Source organism: Motacilla alba, chromosome 1A (assembly GCF_015832195.1).
Source record: "Motacilla alba alba isolate MOTALB_02 chromosome 1A, Motacilla_alba_V1.0_pri, whole genome shotgun sequence".
Lineage (NCBI taxonomy): Eukaryota > Metazoa > Chordata > Aves > Passeriformes > Motacillidae > Motacilla > Motacilla alba.
The window spans coordinates 58,093,756-58,113,376 of record NC_052031.1 but is presented as its reverse complement, the minus strand read 5'-3'; the positions used below and the strand labels follow the sequence as shown (position 1 = coordinate 58,113,376).

The 19,621-nt window shown below is 38.1% G+C and overlaps 1 protein-coding gene across 1 annotated transcript in view; it reads left to right on the top strand.

Annotated features, from left to right (window-relative positions):
- The window catches only part of TRIM24 (tripartite motif containing 24), a 55,372-nt gene that overhangs the window by 7,008 nt on the left and 28,743 nt on the right, over window positions 1-19,621 (top strand). The window contains exon 2 of the mRNA XM_038153786.1: window positions 14,130-14,248. Within this exon, the coding sequence (XP_038009714.1) occupies window positions 14,130-14,248 (119 nt within the window). The remainder of the gene's footprint in view (window positions 1-14,129; window positions 14,249-19,621) is intronic.

Below are 19,621 nucleotides of genomic sequence, written 5' to 3'. Positions count from 1 at the left end.
AACCTTTCCCCCACCCCTCCCTCATTCCCAGGCTTAACTTTATGCCCGATTCACTACCTCCTTCCTGCTCAGTGGCCCAGGGAGACAGGAATGAGGGTTGTGGTCAGTTTGTCACATGGTGTTTCTGCTGCTCCACTGCGGGGTCTCTCTGATGGGAGACAGCTTTCCACAAACTTGTCCAATGTGAATCCTTGCCACAGAGTGCAGTCATTCACACACGGCTCCAGCAGGGGTCATTTCCATGGGGTGCAATCCTTCAGGAACAGACTGCTCCAGTGTGGGGCCCCAGGGGGTCACGAGTCCTGCCAGCAAACCTGCTCCAGGGTGGGCTCCTCTCTCCACAGACCCACAAGTCCTGCCAGGAGCCTGCTCTAGCACAGGGTTCTCCATGGGCTGAAGGCAGGTATCTGTTCACATGGTCTCCACAACACTGGTCAGGCAGGGTTCTTCAGGTGCGTACGGCCTGAAGTGTGAGTTGTGGGCCAATGCAGATGATCCCACTGAACTGTTAATAGTATCAACATCTTCTATTGGACTTCCTGTTTTAGATTTAACTTTTATGTGCTGTAACAGTTTTCTGATGCATTCTTTCTTCTTTGGCAAATTTAAAAGACACAGAAAAAATGTTTCAATAAGAAAATTCCACTGATGCTTTTAAAATTTTCCTCTGCAATTAGGTAGCTATGGAGTTGTGTATGCTTAAAGTAGGTGCTTACAGTTCAAATGTGCTTTGAAGGTGTCAGGGCTATAGGTTGAACTGACCAAATTATCTATTTTTTTTACATCTTAGCCAGAGAGTATGTGCAAAACTCTTTCTTTACCGTCAAAGAAAGCATGAAACAGTTGTGTGAAGTAAGTAAGAAAATGACACAAATTTTTAACAGGAAACTGTCTTGTAAAATCAGCCATGAAACTGAAGGTTGAGCCAAGGAATGTCCCTAATTACTTGATACAGTGTCTCCAGGGATTCAAGTAAATGCTTATTTGAAGCTTTTATATGGGACAAAATTGCATATTACCTTACATACATTACTAACATGATAGAGGACTGATGTTAAACAAGGTTTCTAGTTATTTTTGAAGTTTATCAGTGGGCTGTGGGAAAAGGATGACAGTAAGCGAGGCTCAGCTCTTTGAACTGCACTCATGGGTTTTGAGGGCCTTTGTTTGTAACGTGGATTTGGGTCATGGAGACATCCTCATTTCAAAAAAGAAATCTGCAACTCCGGTGCTAAATCCTCTGTAAATGGGAGTACATGGAAGGGGAACTAAGCCATTTGCCTTCTGAATACAGAAAGATTTCTGCTTCTGATTAATAACTAAGTTGCCACAGGCAACTTTCTATTAAAATGGTGAGTTTCCCTTTCAACTATAGTCCCTCAAGTGAATATAGTTTGAATTTGAATAAAACAAGACTGTAGTGCAAATACCCTTTGAACTAAAATGATTGCCTAATTTGAAAAGTGACTGTATAATTTTCCCAGTGAGCTAACACATCTGTCTGGACTGTAGCTCATAAAAAAGAAATAGGGCTATTATAACATACATGCTGACTTGGAAACTCCCCCTGTATTTTCTAGGATGAGGTCAAAAAGCATTTAATAAAACTTACTTGATTGGCGTCATTTGTTTCTAGGCATATGCTCTTGAGTCTGAGCGCAGTCAAGGATGTGTGGAGCTGAAGTTTGTTGAACTAATGCTCTAATCCAGCCCTCACATGAGTTCATGTTATGAACCTGCTGTGTCAGGGTACTTGTAACACTGATGCTCTTAGAGGAGGGAATGCTGGCAGCTGCACGGAGAATGAGTAGGTGGAAAGGAAGAGGGAGAGAGCTGCAGCACTGCTGGGACTGGAGAATGAGACATTTTAAAGTGGGAGCAAGGTTCTAATTTTAAATGCAAGGTGCAGTGCCTTGACAAAACAGCCCAGCACCAACAAGTCTGTTACTAGAAATAAGCAGTATGCAAAATTGTCCTGAACAGCAGAAGTGTGAATTGAAACACATATTTTTTTCTATCATGGACTTTGCTTTAAAATAAGTAAAGGAGTTGCTGAAATAATGTAGGAATGTCAATTACATGCCCTTCTTGCCAGTTGGTTTAAGAAGGGGTAGCAGCTTAAAATTTTCTTTGCCTTTGGAAAAACTTTGATGATTTGTAACTATTGTTTCAACAGTTTTCGAGTAAAAGTTGGAATTCATAGCATTGCCCAGCTGACAGTAGAACAGAACACCATTTTAGTCTGAGGATAGTAGAACAGAACAGCATAGCCTTGCAGAAATAGGTAAAGGATGTAACTTAGGCAAACAGAAGTCATGCAAAAGGCAAGTAGGATGCCAGCTCAGCTCTGCAAGGCTAACAAAGCAGAAGTTACAGAAAACAATGATATTGTGCTTACTCAAAAATGGGGGTCAAGGAACAGCTACCTCAAAAGGACATTGAGGGCAACTGAAAAAGACCCCCAAAGAATCCTGTAAGGACTCCCAGTAAGGGTGTGACTGTGTCAAATAAAGTAATACATATACATCAAATAAGGGGGGATAGCTAATGAATATGCCATCAGTGTGTATGATGAAAACCTGCTTGCTCAGGGAACTTGATTAGAGGAAGGATCCTCCAAGGGACCAGTGCACTGCAGTAAGGAGTGCCTGCTTTCTAATACTTAAAACTTGTTAGATAGAAACTATCTGGATGGTTTCAGTATCACAGCCTCAAAGTGATAAATTAGGGGAGTAGGCGACTCATCAGTTGGACACTGAGATAAAGACCATCTTTTTAGCAGACAAGCTTTGTTGAATGAATGTAGAGCTGTATAATGATGGGTAGTGTCCCATAGCAGGACCACAGTAATGGCCAAGTGTCTGGCAACTTTGAAATCCTGGGGGTATCATATGTCTGGATTATATTTATCTCTTGTGTGTTTACAATTCCTACCTTTTCTTGCTTAAGCAGTTGGTTTTCAGCACTCAGTAGTTCTGTTCCTTATTTGCTTTTGTCTTGTTTAGGCGCCTTTCACACATCAGCAGCTATTGCACTCGTTTTAGCTTATGGACTGGTTGTTGAGCTTACTAAATACAGACTACTTAGCCTTCAATAGTTCAGTTTTATCTTCCCTTTGGGAGTAGGGAGAATGGACTGTGAGGGTATAACCCACTGGCTAGCATATATTGGAAATCACTACACTTAGAGTACTTAGATTGTTTAATTTATCTCATTTGAGAAGTTCTAAAGTTTTCTTCAGTCCCTTCTATATGCAACAAACTTAAATGTGGTTTCAGAGCTCATGTGTTAAATGTTGTCTGAGTAAGTATTACCTCAAAACAGACACACAGAATTCTTTTCTTGGATAAGCATAGGTGGTGTTCAGATAGTTCATCTGTATGGGAGTCCAAAGATTTCAGCAGCTCTTTCTTCAAATATTGCACTCCAAGTTGTTAAATAGAATGTTTATTTTCTGCTTCATAGCAAAGGCAGTGTCCAGTCTTGTGTGAGAGAGCATTCAGAAGTTTCTGCAATGGAACATGTGGGAGGACCTGTGTTCTTCCCACATCTAGGAGTAAATTTTAAACAAAAAAATGAAAGAAAATAGTCTCATGTTTGTCATAACTCCTATCTGTACCATAAGAATGACTTGCAAGTATTGCTTTTATCACTCAGTAAACAAGTATTTGATATATAGACTGTTGGCACTGGCACCTTCAGTAAAATTGTGTGCATCTTGATGGATTGTGCAGGGAGATGTAATTCTGCTGCCTTTTCCTTTTCAGAATGGCCTTATGGCTGGACTAGATACAAGTTAGAAGCAAAGCCATGATTTGTGGTAGCCCATGTGTCTTCTAGATTATTACCACAGCCATTGACACTCAACAGGGCCAAAGATCTCTCCTCAAAAAAAGATTATTTTGAAGCTGTTTTGGCAAAATGAACATGACTTTGTTTATGGGTATCCCGAATGGATTCAGCTGACAGTCTCCTTTGCTGCATTCCACCCTTTGTGCAAGAGCTGAATGTAGTCTGGATTCTTTAAGAAGCTAAATGCTAATCTCAATCTTTTAAAAGTCCATTTAGCAACAGTATTAATGTATTATGTTCCAATCTGATTGTTTGTATTGTGTGGGCTTTTTTTCTTTTCACTGCTCCCAGTTCCGTTGAGATGAGGTCAGATTTAAAATGGTTTCTTTGGCTGCCTTTTTGACTGATCTAAATTTTTGAGAGTATAGGGTAGGTGTTGTAAGCTGCAGGATGTTTGGCTTCAAACTTTTGCCAGAATCGCTGTTTTCTGGCTTGAAGCTGTGGCTAGTTGTTTTTGCTTTTCATTTGTCATTATGCCAGACAAGTAGATAAGGAACCACAATGCCACGATGGAACTCTTGTGATCATTCCTTAAAAATAAAGAAGGAATAGAAGTACAGTCCTAGTTCATTCCCAAGATGCTATTGGATGCCAAGTGTAGTATTTCCAGAACTTCATTATCAATCCTTTGAGGCAGTATGGTGCAAGAAGATGGAAAGAGATTGAGTGAGTGAAGAGCAGAAGGTATATAAATGGCACTTATGAAGATCAGTTTTGGTAGAAGATGAATTTTCTTAAGCTTCATTCTTCGTGCTAAGAGTGTCATGCTGGGAGAGCTCCATTGGAGGAGTTCTTCTTTAGTTCTGAGAAAATGGAGGAAACCATAGGAATACTAGATTTCTTCAGTGGATGTGGATGTTCATTCACATCAGCCAACAGGCTCTGGCTCATGGTTCAGTTATCTACTGCAGATTACAGCAACAGAAGGAGATGCACTATGGGAACATAAGCAGTATCACTGCTGGCTCTGTAACCTACTGTTTTCTGAAAGCTGTAGGGCAGCTATTAGAAATCCCTGTTGTTCTTTGATCAATTAGTTCATCTCTTCAACCCAGAAGGAATATGTTTTATTAGTTACATTCAGTAATTTTCATATTAATACAGTGTCAGAGGAGATGATAACACTGCTTCTTAATTAATGCTGGTTCTTGCAGGCTGCATAGCCATGTGTGAATCTCACAATGCTTATATTGCTCCAGCTTGGTACTCTTAAAGCTATGTGGGAGCCGGAAAAAGCTGGGCACCTTGCTTTTTGAACCCTTACAACGGTGCTTGGCATACTGGGCACATGTAAGAGAAGAATATAAAATGAAATGGCTTTTTATTCCTGACCATCTACACCCAAAAGTGCAATCCCTGTAAGTTGCAGTATACTTGGAGGATATTCTCCTCTTTTAATGACTGATTTTAGAATATCAGAGGAATTCTTGCAATTGAAGTGAATGCCCAGTAGTGGATAAGAATACTACTATAGTTACTGGAAAGAAGTGGATGTTTTGAAGGTGTAATTCATCTGACCAAGTGTAAACATCTGCTTTAACAATGACACCACTCATGACCTAACTATTACCTATGTGTGCAATGACTATGAAGGGAACTTCATATAACATTTAGATGAAACCCACTGAAGGTACTAAAACTTGGCAACACTGCAAAGAAGCCTTATCAATTTTTCAGGTGTAAAATTCTATTCTGTGGAGTCAGCATGATAAATCAGTATTAGTTTTGTGCTGCCATTAAGAGTTGATTTTTCATAGATGCAAAAATCCTGCCTGCAGACAAGCTTTTTCATTGAACAGCTTTTAAATATAACATGTAGTCAGAATAGACCAGATTTGGGAGTCTTGGGTTATATTACTTAAATGCATTAAATGGCTTGGAGCTTTACTTTTTTATTCCATTAATAATGTCTTTCAGAGCACTCAGACTTCTCTGATATAAACTGCAGGAAATAGGTATCATTATTTTTTTCTCTTATTAGAGTGAGAATTTTCATCAAATATTTTTTGTACTTTTTCTCTATCCCTGTCAACAGCAAGCTTTAAAAAAATAAATCTAGAAAATTTTAAAATATGGCCAGGTCAAAGTATTTGTTAAAGAACTGATTTTATTGCAGCACAGATTCAAAATAAATTGAATAATAAATTCTGAGTATTAGAATTTATTGATAAATACATAAATTCCTATTTTTTGCTGTTGGGTATCTAAGTGTTGACCAGTGTACTTAGATCGTAAATGTGCTATTACCATATTGTTGTTGAAGAATATATTGAAGAGACATTAATTAGTAAAAGTCTCTTCTTAGCAACAATCAGCCCATTTTTTCTCTCCACTCTCTCACCAAACAAAATAACCTAAGGAAAGGCAGAGCCTATTATTTTAAATCAACATATTATTTCTATGTAAATTTAAACATCCATTCCCTGCACAAATACTTTACAGATAAAATTGATGGAATGTTCCATTATATTTTGCACCACTGTAATCTGTATTTTGAGATAGTTTGAAGGAAACAAAATAGAGGTCTTGATGACTTCTGAACTCTGTCCTCGAAGAGAACCTCAAAATAAATATCCATGTAGCAGAATATGGACAGATGCCATGAACACTGCAGTTAACAAGTTGATGGCTCTGAATATTGACACTTCAGCATTTTAAACCAAGTTTTCCTTTGGAGCTACAGACTGCAGTTTGTTAGGGTGCAAAGATCTGTGTGCCTCGGTTGTGTTCTCCTACAGGAATTTAAAATCACAGTATCAAAAATACATGGCTAGAATAGGCAGGTAAGTTGAAATTGAGCTGTCTGAACTAAAATATCTTCTGCCATTGCTGAATTTTTGGGATGCCTGTAATATTTTAGAAAGGGCTAGTAAATGTACTGCACAATCCACAGGAGCCCTATTTCCTTCTGGAATAGTAGCTGGAAGCCAGGCAGGATATTACCTTCAAATTAGCTATGTCTGTTTAGGCACCTGAATTGCTCCCCTGAGGCTAGTGGCTGGGAAAATGAGGGCCAAGAGGGTAGTTTGCCAAGTCTCTTAGGTAGTTTCCAGTTACTGAGTGGTGAACATATTGAGAATGGAAGCAGACTTGTGAAGAACAGGTTGCAAGGACGCATCTGAGCACTTGAAGAAGAGAGGAACTAGCATGAGCTAGTCCAAGGCCTTGAGTTGCATTATCCCTCCTGTTTGGATGACATTTTTAGTGAAATACGCTGACTAAAGCCTGTTACTTTCTGTTGATCCCTCTACTGCTTCTAATTTGGTTCCCTTAATATGATCCAGATTCTTAGAAGTTGTTTTTTGAGGCTTTTTTTACCTTTACATCTGCTCAGTGTTCATGGGAACATTAAGGTAGCTGAGGCTAAACAGAAGAAGTGGGCGAAACGCTCAGGAGTGTCACATGTTGGAGTGTAGTTTTCATCCTTTCAACAAAGAATTAAAAAGAATGAACTCTTCCAGTGCCTGAGAAGGGCTTGGTTCTTTGGGTTGTGACTGGCTCTAACTGTCCAAATTGCACTCTGCTAATCTGCTATTTTTATAGCTATGATTTCTGGGAATAGATGCATTGTACTGCCACTGCTGAACTAACAGCTGGTGGTAGATAAGAACTCGAAAAGATGAAGACCAGAGTATGAAATGTAGTGCTCCAAAGAAGTGATCATTAGCTGTATTGTGCTATAAGGGTCCATCTTCATACCAGAGATTCTGAGAATAAATTTTTTTTATCCCAGTTATCTTTTTTTTTTTAAATTAATTATAACATGTTAACATGCTGCTATTTGTGGAGAAAGGTACTAATTTCCTTGTTCCAGAAACACATGGATACAATGGACTTGAGGATTGTTGGCAAAATCCAAGAGTATCTGCAAAATGGTATTTCAGTAGAATGTATAAATCTAAACAGCATTAAGCCCACTTTCAAAATGAAATGCTTGGCTGATCAGAGAAAACGATGCAAGAATATCACAGAATCTTAAACATCCTTGCATGTTATATGTCTGAATTCATTACATATCATTTGGAAATACTTGACAATTTCAGGACTGGAAAGAATGTATTTTAATTTTGATGAAAGAAATGCTCATCACAGTCAGCAGTAACAATTGGCTTGTTGGCAGCTTCTGCATCATCGTTTAAGTACGTTCATTGCAAGACAGTGAGACTTTTTGTTCATCATCTTGTACTCAAACATTGTCCATCCCACAATAACCATGTTTCCTTTTGTTAGCACTATGACACTTCTTATAATTGTGGTATTGAAGAAAATGCATTGGACAGCTTTGGATGTGAATGTAAACTCTGCCATCAGAATTTCTTAAGGTATTCAGAAGTGGCTGGAGAGTCAATCCTGCAAAATTTACAATTTTTGAAGTCTAATACATGCTATCTAAAGTGTTTGAAGATTAGGCATGTGTAGCAAAAACAATGAACCATTTCACAGAGCAGCTGAAATATTTTAATTCAGCTCTGCAGTGCTTTCCAAGAAAGTCAATGTACTGCAGCATAAAAACTGGCCTGTAACACTCTTCCAGAGGGGGGATTACAGCTAATAGTCTTTGTCTGCTTTTCATTTATTTGCATTTTAAAGGATTTAAAATAATTTAAATTAACAATTAATTAATTATAATTTTAATGAACTTTTTGCTAGATTGGTGGTGGGTTGAAATGTTAGTATCTTGGCAGTAGATGCCAATTTTCCCTTGAGATGTGCCTGCTTATTGGTTTAACCTGTCTCCCCTCTACTAGCAGCAGCAGGCTGTCACAACTAGATGGGAGCAGCTTTTTCTGGAACAAACTGGTTTCAAGAAGTTGCCAATTTTGCAGCACCAGTAGTGGCTTAATGAAAAGCAAGAGGAAAGCAGTAATTATTTTAAAAATTGATTCAGACATTATTGCACAAGATACTGCCTCTCAAATTAAGTTTTCTAAGTATTTGTTCTTAACTGGGAAACATGACCTGTGTAAATACAACCTGCTTACCCTCAAACCCATGCATTTTAATGAAAAGGCTTGCAAGTATTAATGGTATCTGTAGAAAGAGCAAGAGGAGAAAAGAATCTGTATCTCACTGTTGAAACACCCTAATTTTCTCTGTAGTTATGTTAAAAATCTTATAGCTGCTGCTGCCTTCAATCTCTGACATACCTTTTATTAGTTTTAATTAGCATGTCCATGTTTTAAACATTTTAAGTGGATGTGTAACTTGCTGTTAATATTTTTTTTGTTCTGAAATCTGTGTGGTTAGATTTTCAAGCAAAACATCTGTAAAACTGGGAAAGATTGCTGTACGAAACCCTAATTATTTATTCTGTAATGACTATGTCGTTGCAGGTAAAATTGCCAGTTGCTTCTGAGCACTCTATTTAACAAAGAGAGCTCTCTTTCAGAAAACTAGTGGGTTTTTTGACTGATTTAATCTGAAGAAAGGGAACTATTAAATCCTCCTTTTTTTATTAAAGCACTTTGCATCTACTAACAAAAACACCCTCTTGGATCTACAAATGATCATCCAGTGACTTTATTAAATTGGCTCTCAAACCTGTTTGCAACGGTGAAGACAAAAATGAGTCAAAACTGGGGCAAAGCAGAGCAGTCTCCTCCTATTGCCTCAGGATGCTTCAGTGGTCTCGAATGTACTCCCAGGAAATTGAGTTTAGAGTTGGAAATAATACTGTATAACCTATAAATCCATTCCACTGAGCAGCATGAGATGTCCTTGTGGGTGCAGCACGTAACTTGTGAAGAAGCCTAAGAATGTGCCATGATTTTTCCTACCTAAAATGCAGTTTAGCATTCCTTGAAAGAGGTGCACATGTTATGAGCCTGTAGACAGTGGGGGAAAACACTCTCCTCTCCTGGCACAGCCCCGTGGAATCAATATTGCAGTCCCTAATCCAGCTCAGTGCATGGCAGCACAAATCTTTCTGTTGTCACAGGATAGAAATGAGCGAGCTAGGGAGCCAGCATTGCTACTTTTGTTTGCATTGCGGTGTCCTGGCCTGGTTCAAGCAAAATCTGAATGTGACATTCTGCAACTGCTTGGTTTTTGTAAGAATGCTGCTTAGAAGGGTGGAGGTCTTCTCTTTTACTCCTACTTAAGAGCCACATGGGCTTGATCCAGCTCCTTTTACAGCTGAAAAAAACAATGCTTCTGATGCTAAATCCAGCTATTGAGATGTGCCTCTGCCCAAATTAAGGGTCAAACAAGATCATACACTTATATCCATAATACAGATTTTATTTAACATGGAATGTCAGGGAGAAAGGTAGAAAGAAATGGAAAAGAGAACAGAAATAGAGATCAGGTAGAAGATAGTCACCGCCTATAGATCTGGTAGTGTCTTTTTGATCCTTCTTCACCCTGGGCTTCTCCTGGTAGTGGTGTTCTCCAGGTCTTTTCACTATTCATACATATTAGCAAAGAAACAAATTACTGCTCATTGGCTACTCAGTGCTACTATTCTAAAGGTTAATTGATTGCCTTGCTTCTAATGCTAATTAGCCCTTGTATTCCTTGTACTCTTCCTCTTTGTTTGAGTTGGTGGTCATCTCCCCCTACCATTAGTTTTACCAAGTCCAAGCTGATTTCAGCACAGTTGCTGAGCTGGCTTTCCTTGTGGCCCACAAATTCTGCAGTTGTGTGGCTCATTCTTCTCCCCCAGCTTTGTTAACCTCCCCCTAGATCGGAGATAACACTCAGACAACAGTACCCCTTTTATCTTATCTCAGATTCCTGCTGTGGTGGCTTGTCTTACAGTCCAAGTTCCAGGTATTCAGGGAGGCATTTTCATGTGGCTTCAGTGGTTGGTGGTGGTCACAGATTTCAGCTGTCCCAGAACTGTATGAGCAGTTGCTTCTTTACACACATTTCCACAGTGGGAATTTTTGTCTGGATGCATTACCCAGAATGAGCTAACCAGGTCTCACCTCTGCCAGGCCTGCAGATAGCACTATTCTGTCACACCATTCTGTGCCTGTCTCATGGCAAAGTCAACCTGTGGCTGTGACAACTGTGTTAACTCCTCACACCTGGAACAAAGGAGCAGATAAAGATGTGGGATCTGCTCATTCACTATCCTCACAATTATCATGATGATGATTATGAAACTCTTCCCAACTTAAGTCATATATTTTCACCTTCCTGTGTTTGCGCCATTAAAGAGAAATAAGAATCTTATAGAATTACTTTGACTAATAGAAACCCTGATACTTGAGATTTTTTGGTTAAATTAACCATCCTGAGTTTGACTAAATCTGGGTTAGAACTGATTTGTGTAACAGTCATCAATCCAGGATTATAACAAAAGCAAGTTTACCCTCACACAGTGGCAGAAGAAACCCCTGACATAAGGCTAGACAGCATAAGAAATTCTGGAAAAGGAAATTCACAAAGATTTTGAGAGTTGTAGGCGATTTTTGCTTTTTTTTTTTTTTTTTTCCCTTTTCCCATGTCACACTAGAAATTCTAAGTGATTTCTTGAACAGGTAGTTGGCAACATTCTGTTGGTGAAAAGGCACGTGAAATACTTGGTTTGTCTTGGTATGCTTCTTATTTCTTGCCTCCCCTTCCTTGTCTTCCTTATTTTCAACTCAAGCTGACTTACGAACCCTGGTTAATGCTGCTAATCTTGTTGAGTGGCTCCAGTTTTAATCTTCCGTAGTGGTGTTGTCCTCTTCCCATTCTTGTGCTGCTTTTCATGTTGCTTCACTGTAGTCAGTAGTGCATTTGGTCAGTGAAGCAGAGCAGGGGATGAAAGTAAAGCTTGGGAGAGCAGGAAAAATACATCCATGCCTGAATTGGTTTGCCAGTCTCATTCTGTGTCTATACCCATCTCCCAAACGCATGCAAAGACCAACTCAAGACACCTGTGTTGATCTTGATAAAAGGAACAGAACTTAATGATGCCTTAGTTGTCCAAGTAAGGGAACAACGTGTTTAAAATAAGTAGATTATTTAATGTGTAAGTAGGCACACAGGATGCTCCACGTAGCCAGAACCAGTGGACAAACAGATAATGAGGAATACAGTGGGTTTTGTGGTAGCTATGTAACAAGAGGCAACAGTGCATGCCTTAAGAGAAATTCAAGGAAAGGTCACCTGTAACACTGGGGACTCTCAGGGAATACACTCACCAGAGACCCCTTCAGAGGACCCTGCAGGAACATAAAAAGACTACTCTTACTAAAGACCCAGATGCATGCAAATTAGTTCTAGAAAAAGTGATGTGTATGTATTAGCCAGGAAGTACACTGTAATCAATATTTATGATCATGATGGAATAAATATATTTTTTGTGAAGTTTCGTGACACATCAGAGTAGAGGAAATAACCTCTGTGTGTCCAGTGTGCTGCAATAAAGAATGCCTGCTTTTTAGTACTTCAAATTGTGTTAGAAAGTTTCCTCCCTAGCTTATTTTGGTATCAACCCAGAGCGCTGTGCTTTGTCAGGGTCAAGAATGAGCAGTGAGGTAACAGGGAGAGGGTGGTTTGTAATTGGTGCTCTTGAAAAATGTAAAAAATAGTCTTTTTTGGAAAGTGTGTAGCTTGAGTATTAGGAGATGTGTTCACTCTTGAGTGTGGTAAATTGATTTGCTTAATTACAGGAGAAATTCAGTACTTGCAGTTCTGCTAGCTACTTGACTTACCAGAACTGAATTTCTCCATTATCCTTGCAGATGATGATATAAAAAATGTTACAAAAGTTGTAGCCAAAAAATGGAATTTGTATATCAAAGGAAACTGCACAAATGTGTATTGAAATGCAGACTGGTAAAATGGCACTTAGAGTAAAATCAGGCTTAATAGCATAGCTGTTCAGATGAAAGTGAAATGCCTTGATAACAAGTGAAAAACTGCTTGATTTTCCAGAATAAGAATTGTTTTAGTAAAATGGGTGGACTTTTATTACAGCACTGCTTTATGCTGAGTTGCCAGTCAAATCTTGAGCATCTGTTGGAAGAATCTTGTGATAAAGTTACCTAAATCTTGTATGAAGGAATTAGAGTAAGGAATTAAGTTCTTCTGCAGAAAGTAAAATATTTAATAATTTCTGTACTTTTACATTTTATTGTAAAAATGAAACAGGAACAGCTTTAAGCCACGCTGGTTTTGTTAAATATGCAAGTGGTGAGTTACATACTTGGTATTGAATTCATTGGATTAAACAGATCTTTTTTAAGGCACTAAATCTGTGTTTCCACTCAAATGGGAGCTGAAGGTCTAGAATCTGTGTCAGTGTAGACTTGCATGACTGTTCTACTGTAGGCTTTTTGCATGTGAGTTCCATGTCCTAAGTGATTATTTCAGCCTAACTTAGTTTCAATTGCTTCCTGTTTTGGTTGTAATGACTACAGTAATTTTCTTCAAGCAAGATATCAGTGCTTAGCATTTTAGAGATTTTTCTTGGATGTTAAAAACAAGCCTCAGTGCTAATAGGACATTCTTATTTTCTGCAGCTAGAAGAGGTGTCTGCTTAAAAATGTTTATATAGATCTTCTCCATTTCAACTACTCTAATCACAGCTCAACCCCAAGTTTTGAACTTTACTTTGTCCTTTCCATTCTGTTAAAAAGACTAATTGTTTACCCCTTTGTGTTACTGGTTCTCACCTTTCTTCAACCTGGAGCCTAACTATGTCTCTGTCTTAGAATTGTGCCCCATTGCGTCTTGCAGAGGAGAGGAGGGAGAGAGCCCTGCTTATTTATTCTGAAGTTTTTATTGCTTTCCCTTGCTTAATGTGAAGGTAGTCATGATATTAATACAGGTCAATTCTTCCTCTCTACAAGTCACCTCATTAAATTTGAATATACAACATTTGTGTTCTCATGTGACATGGATCAAGGTCAGTCATGTCACACTGCTGGCGTGTATGTGTGTGTGTATGTAACACCACTCAGTGTCCCTTATTAATATTCCACACTAATAAGTGTTTACTTTAATCCATTCTACAGCAACAAATCATCAATGGGAATACGTTTCCTTTATAGTAAAATAATTATTTCTTTATATGATTAAGGCAAATTCCTTATGGCACTGAAACAAGAAAGTGTTTGACCTTGGATGATAGAATATGTCATTAGGGAAGAACAACTAAATGTTACTTCAGTGATAAATGAGAATTTTCTTTTTCTTGCTCACACCTTATTGACAGGAAAAAAATATCCTTTCAAAAAAAATATCCTTTCAAAAATATTTATCCTTGCAAGTTGTCTTTGAAGTTGTTTAATATATCTTAGTTTGTGCAAGCATAATCAGATTTTCTTTTTTCCCCCCAGTCGGTGTTATCCGCTGTCCAATTTGTGGTCAGGAATGTGCAGAGAGACACATCATAGATAACTTTTTTGTGAAGGATACCACTGAGGTTCCCAGTAGCACAGTAGAGAAATCAAATCAGGTAAGTGCATTAACATGTAATCAAGTTAACACCTTTTGGATGTGTGTGCATATCCTTGGCTTCTTGCTGTGTAGCCTTTTTGCTCTTCATATGCAGACAGAGCTTCAACTATTTAGACATCACATGGGGTAGCTACTCTGGAAAATCAGTTAAAATGTATGAAAATGCATGTGAAGAAGGTGGTTATGTTACCCTATACTATTTTTAATTGTTGATATAAACGTGCATCTTAATAGCAAAAGATAAAAGTAAGGAATAGGCATTAGAATGGGAATTTCTGTACTTTGGACAGTACAGAAGCACTCTTTGAAGCAAAGACTTGAATAACAGTACACCAGGAGATCTAAATGGACTTTTATCACGTTACTGACAAAACAAGGCATTAAATAGCTGGAGTCCTGTTGCCATGGAAGAGGCTCAAAATGCTAACTGGGGAGGATGGTATATTGTAGGGATTTCTTGTTTGTTTTCCTTATGTAGGCTGCCTCTTCTTCCTTTTGCAGTCAAGTAATAGCCATCTCATAAAAGTTGTTTATCTGGAAAAACAGTAATATTAGGGGTTTTTTTCTCATTATGTTTTTTTTCAGGAGGCAAGTACTAGCTAGTGTGAAAGCAATACCAAACAAATAATCACATCTGTGTAGGATCACAACTGAACAATCTCTGTTAGCAAAACGTTGCATGTCTTCATTTTTAGCTAGTAAGGGAGTATCTCATGCATCTCTTTACTCAAGGACTTTTTATTAAACTCCAAGAATTTACTGTAAATAATTCAGCCTCTTTGTATGTTGCTGCATTCTTCATAAGAATAGTACAGTAAGGTTGCTATATCAGTGTGGCTTGCATTCTAATTCATGCCCTAATATTTGGATGGTGGTCTCCTTTTATTCTGAAAATGCCTCTTTTTCACTTTTCCATTTTAGGAGGCACTGTAGCATTGGCTCTTGAGCTGCTTGCTTCAGGGGCAGTGTCTTAGAGGTCCTTTGTTGTGCGTTCTGCTCCTTTCAAGGCTTAGCTGGAATTTGTGCTTGCGTGTGGGAATGGCCACATCTCTTGGGAGCAGATTACAGGAGCCAGTCAAGTTTGTGTTACCAGCTCACTGGCTATTGAAGGCGTAAGTGGTGTCATCATCTCTGAGGAACAGAACTTGTGTCTTGCAAGCCATTAAACTGTTCAGATTCTTAGGAATTTTGAAACTGGATTTCTGAGAAATGATAGACCTTACCAGAAACTTGAGTTGTGAGTTGCTGGAAGTACAAGCTGTGTTCTTGCAATGTAGGACTGTTTGAACTTGGTTTTTTTTTGTTTGGCGGGGGGAAATGTTTGGTTTTTTGTTTGTCCCCTGGGAATTGCAGGATAATATCTGAGTCTTGCAGATGGTTGTGAGATTTACACAGTCTCTCAATACTGTACCAGTAAGATTGACAAAATGAGTAGTCCCTGTTGAAAATTTGACCATGACTTTTATAGTGACTTTAAAAGTAGGAAGAGAAGCAAGATAGCAAATAATGTTATGCAGAAGCAGTCCTAAATGTTCGGGGTTTTTTTGAGAGGGTGGGGCTGTCCCATAGCCTGTTTAGTTATGTAACAAATCCTCAAAGATATGGCTTTGGGGAGTGGTGATAGAAATGGAATGTTTTTTCCCTTGGGAGTAGTAACTGGTTTTTTTTAAGTCTCTGATCACCCCCTCTTTCCCCTCACAATATTTTTTTACTTCCTGTGAAAGTCAAGTGGAGAATTCCATTCACTGAGTGTTGTGAGCATTTGTCAGGGAGGTTCTTAAATGCATTTGTGTTTCCTTCAGATCCCTTTTAGACTTTAGTCTTACTCTTCCATTCCATATTTGTTTCTCCCTCTCCCTGACACAAACCAGCAGCTTTGCACTTTGAAAGCAAGTCTGTTCTTCAGCTAAGGTCCTTGGCTGAACTCAGCACACTTTCTGCAGCAGTTGAAGGCAGACTAGCAGACTTTGCTGAACCAGCAGAGTAAGACATTCATTTGCTTTTTTGATGACTTTTTTCTAAAAAAATGGAGCTAGATGTTTTGTTAGATGCCTGCTAAGTGAGTGTGGACCTTACCTCTTGGAAATGAATGATGTGCAGTTTTCTTCATTGGAATAGATTTATTTTGGTATGATAATGAAACATTTTGTACATTCCTTTGTACCTTGACATAAGAAAAAAGCTACACTGTTCTGTAAATGTCTCTGTTGTGGAACAGCAAAGTTAAATCAATAATAGTTAAACTGATTAGTGTACTGTCCAGGGGGGAATATTATGAGGTTTAAGGATGATACAGCCTTCTAATCAGCCTGTCTTGTTTTGCCTTTGAAGGAGCAAAGAGAAAAGAAAGAAAATTTGCCATTAGCATAGGCAACAGATCAGAGAAATTAAAATAGAAAAGATAGTGACACTTGCAGAAAATACTGCATCAGAGATCATCCAAATTCTATCCAAAACTGTGGCTATTTTAGAGGATTTTTTCTACTGAGATAGTTGGTTTGTCTTAAGTAGTTTTGCAGCTTTATTTGAACGATTAAGAAATTAGAATTGGAAGCAAGGCAAGGGTTTTGTGCAAATATTGTCATGGCTTAGAACCACTGGTCTGTGTCTGTGATTAGCCTTATATGTGTGTTGGCAGGAAGGACTGTTTTATTTCAGTCCTAAAGAGACTGCAAAAAACCTCTTGCAAATTAAATGTTTGATTGTGTCAGATTCAAAATGGTACTAATGCTAAAGCAGTTTTTAGCATACTGAATTAAAGCTGCAGGAGTGAATGGCATATCATAGAGCCTGGCATTGTGGGAAGAGAAAAATAACTGGAACCCATGAAAGTACTGTCCATCTATCTATAATCACATTTATCTTTCCTGAGCCTCATTTGGGCAGTTCAGTACACTACTGGCATACCTGTGCTTTCTAGCAATTTCTGCTGAAAACTTCAGGAGCACAAGAAGTGAGCATGAAGAAAGTCTAGAACTCGAATTCCCTAGTATATGTTCCACAAGAGCTGTCTTGGGTAGCATTAAAGGTTTTGTGCTGGCTATTAGCATAGGAAACTGTGCAGAAGGAAAGAAACTCACACGAAATACAGTAATTGTGAGTTGTGGGCAGCCAGGACACAAATACTTTCAAAGAGCAGATGCTTTATAATTTTTTTTCACATTGTGATTTATTGAAAGACTTGGCAAAATTATCAGCTTCTAAAGAGAAGTTTGAAAATAAAAATTAATTATATTTCATTCGTAAGAGTGAGCAGAAAGGGGCTTCAGACCTAAGAGATGTTGCTGAAGCAAGTGCTAGATTTGAATAAGACTAAAGGGTAGACAAGTGAGGGAAATTTAGCGACTTTAACAGAAGAACATGGTGTATGCAAAGCCATGAAAATAAAAATGAGAAATGTGAAATTGATGCAAAGAGAGGACCTTAGTGATAACAAGGGAGTTGGTGCAGCATACTGAGCCTCTGGTGCATTTTAGTCTAGGTTCTAATTCTCGTAGCTTCTGTGTCGAAAACAGAATGTGTGTAAAAATATTTTTGATGGTAAGAATAACATTCTGTATCTTTACCAGTTACTGACCTGAGAGTTTAAAATATTGTACTAGGAATGAAGAACAGCTGGGTTTTATGTAAGATGTTGGGAATTGTAAGAATGGATATGATTCATGCTAACTAAATTGTAACTATATCAATATTTTAGAAAATAATTGTTATAAAATAATAAAGGAAAAGTATATGTGATTAGTGTTGCAAAGCAGATGGGCCCCTTGGCAGATGTTACATGTGAAAAACAGAATACAGGAGTAGTATTGAGATAAGCAAGATCCCAAAACAGAATCGGCTTTGGGATGAGCAAAGTTGAGACAATTCCAGGAATTGAATCTAAGTTGTGGTTTTATCTATGAAATAATAAGGCTTATTTGGAATATAATGCTTACTTACATAACACAAATCTTAGTCTGCATGTGCAACATGCCAGATTATTCAGAGTACAGCAAGGAAGACAGCGAACCTTCCTCTGGAAAGACCACCAAAAAGCCAGGAGACCCCCTAGCAACCAGTGGAGCATGCACTGTGCAGTATAGTGATGTAGAGTTCAAGAATCGAAAACAGGAGGGGATTTATGGAAAAATATTGATGAATATGTATTAGCATACAGTATATAAGGTTTACTTTGGATTCCTTTGTTTTGTACGTGAGGCAGGGTGAGAAGCCCTCCCTGTAGCCCAGTCGGTTTTGCTTGTGCTTTATATGAACTCTAATCATACTTAATTAATCACTGCCAAATTTTTGTATATGCTTGATTATATTTAATATACTTGATTGTATTCATTTATATAAAATTGCTGTTCAATTAAAACTGCTGCTAAATTCAATTTTGTTTATTAATTAGACATATAGAACTTCATTCTTAACAGGAATGTAGTAACAAAACAAGGTATCAGCTTAGATCTGATTAACTAGATCCAGATATTAGAAGAGCAAGTCTGACTGCCATAATGAGGTGATTAATAAGGAGAATGTAGAACAATGAGTTTCTTTAAGTTTGTATGGTGCCAGAGGAACCACTGTGTGTTTTATTATGCTTAAACAGCTTATAAAAGCTGTACCTCAAAACATCTCTGAAAGCCAGTGAGGTTTATGGAGGTGGGTGATTGACTCAGGAAGAGTCACAATATGCTCTTGTATGCTTTGAAGAGATGTGGATATTGATGGGATGGTGGGGTAAGAAGGATTTCATGCATTTTGAGCTGCCGGTACATGGTTCATATTTGGAATTACATAGAGTCTCTGTTTTCGGTGATTTTGTGTGTGCCAGGAGATAGTTGTGTAAGTATTAGCATCAGTGAGGGTTGGATTCAGTGGGGGAAAGCATTGCATCTAATTTACATTGGTGAAGTTTGGAGTTCCCTGAATATTCATCTGGACTACTTTGCTCTCTTCCTTTGAAACCTTTGCTTGATTATTTAATCTCTTTAATACTCAAAGTGTGTTTAATTGGAAGAGTGGTTACTTATTACTGGAGCTGAGAAGACAAGTCTATTACCTCAACTCTTGCAAGTAAATGTGTTTTTTTCTGCCATAAAAGCTTGTGTATTTTCTTAAAATAGTACTTACCTGCAACATGCTGAGTAATTTCTGCTTTCATTAAATTTTACTGAAGGCTGAATGAACACTTCCTGGGGTTGTAAATACTAGAACTTGTAACTGAATTAAATGTAATTACAAGGAAAACTCAATTAAAAATAAATGTCTGTCTGACCAGAATAAAGGCTTGTAGGTTAACTAGGGAGAGTTTTCTTTGAAATCACTGAAGCACTGCTTGTGTGAGTCACACAAATAAGAATGAGTTTTAGGTTTTGCAAGTGCATAA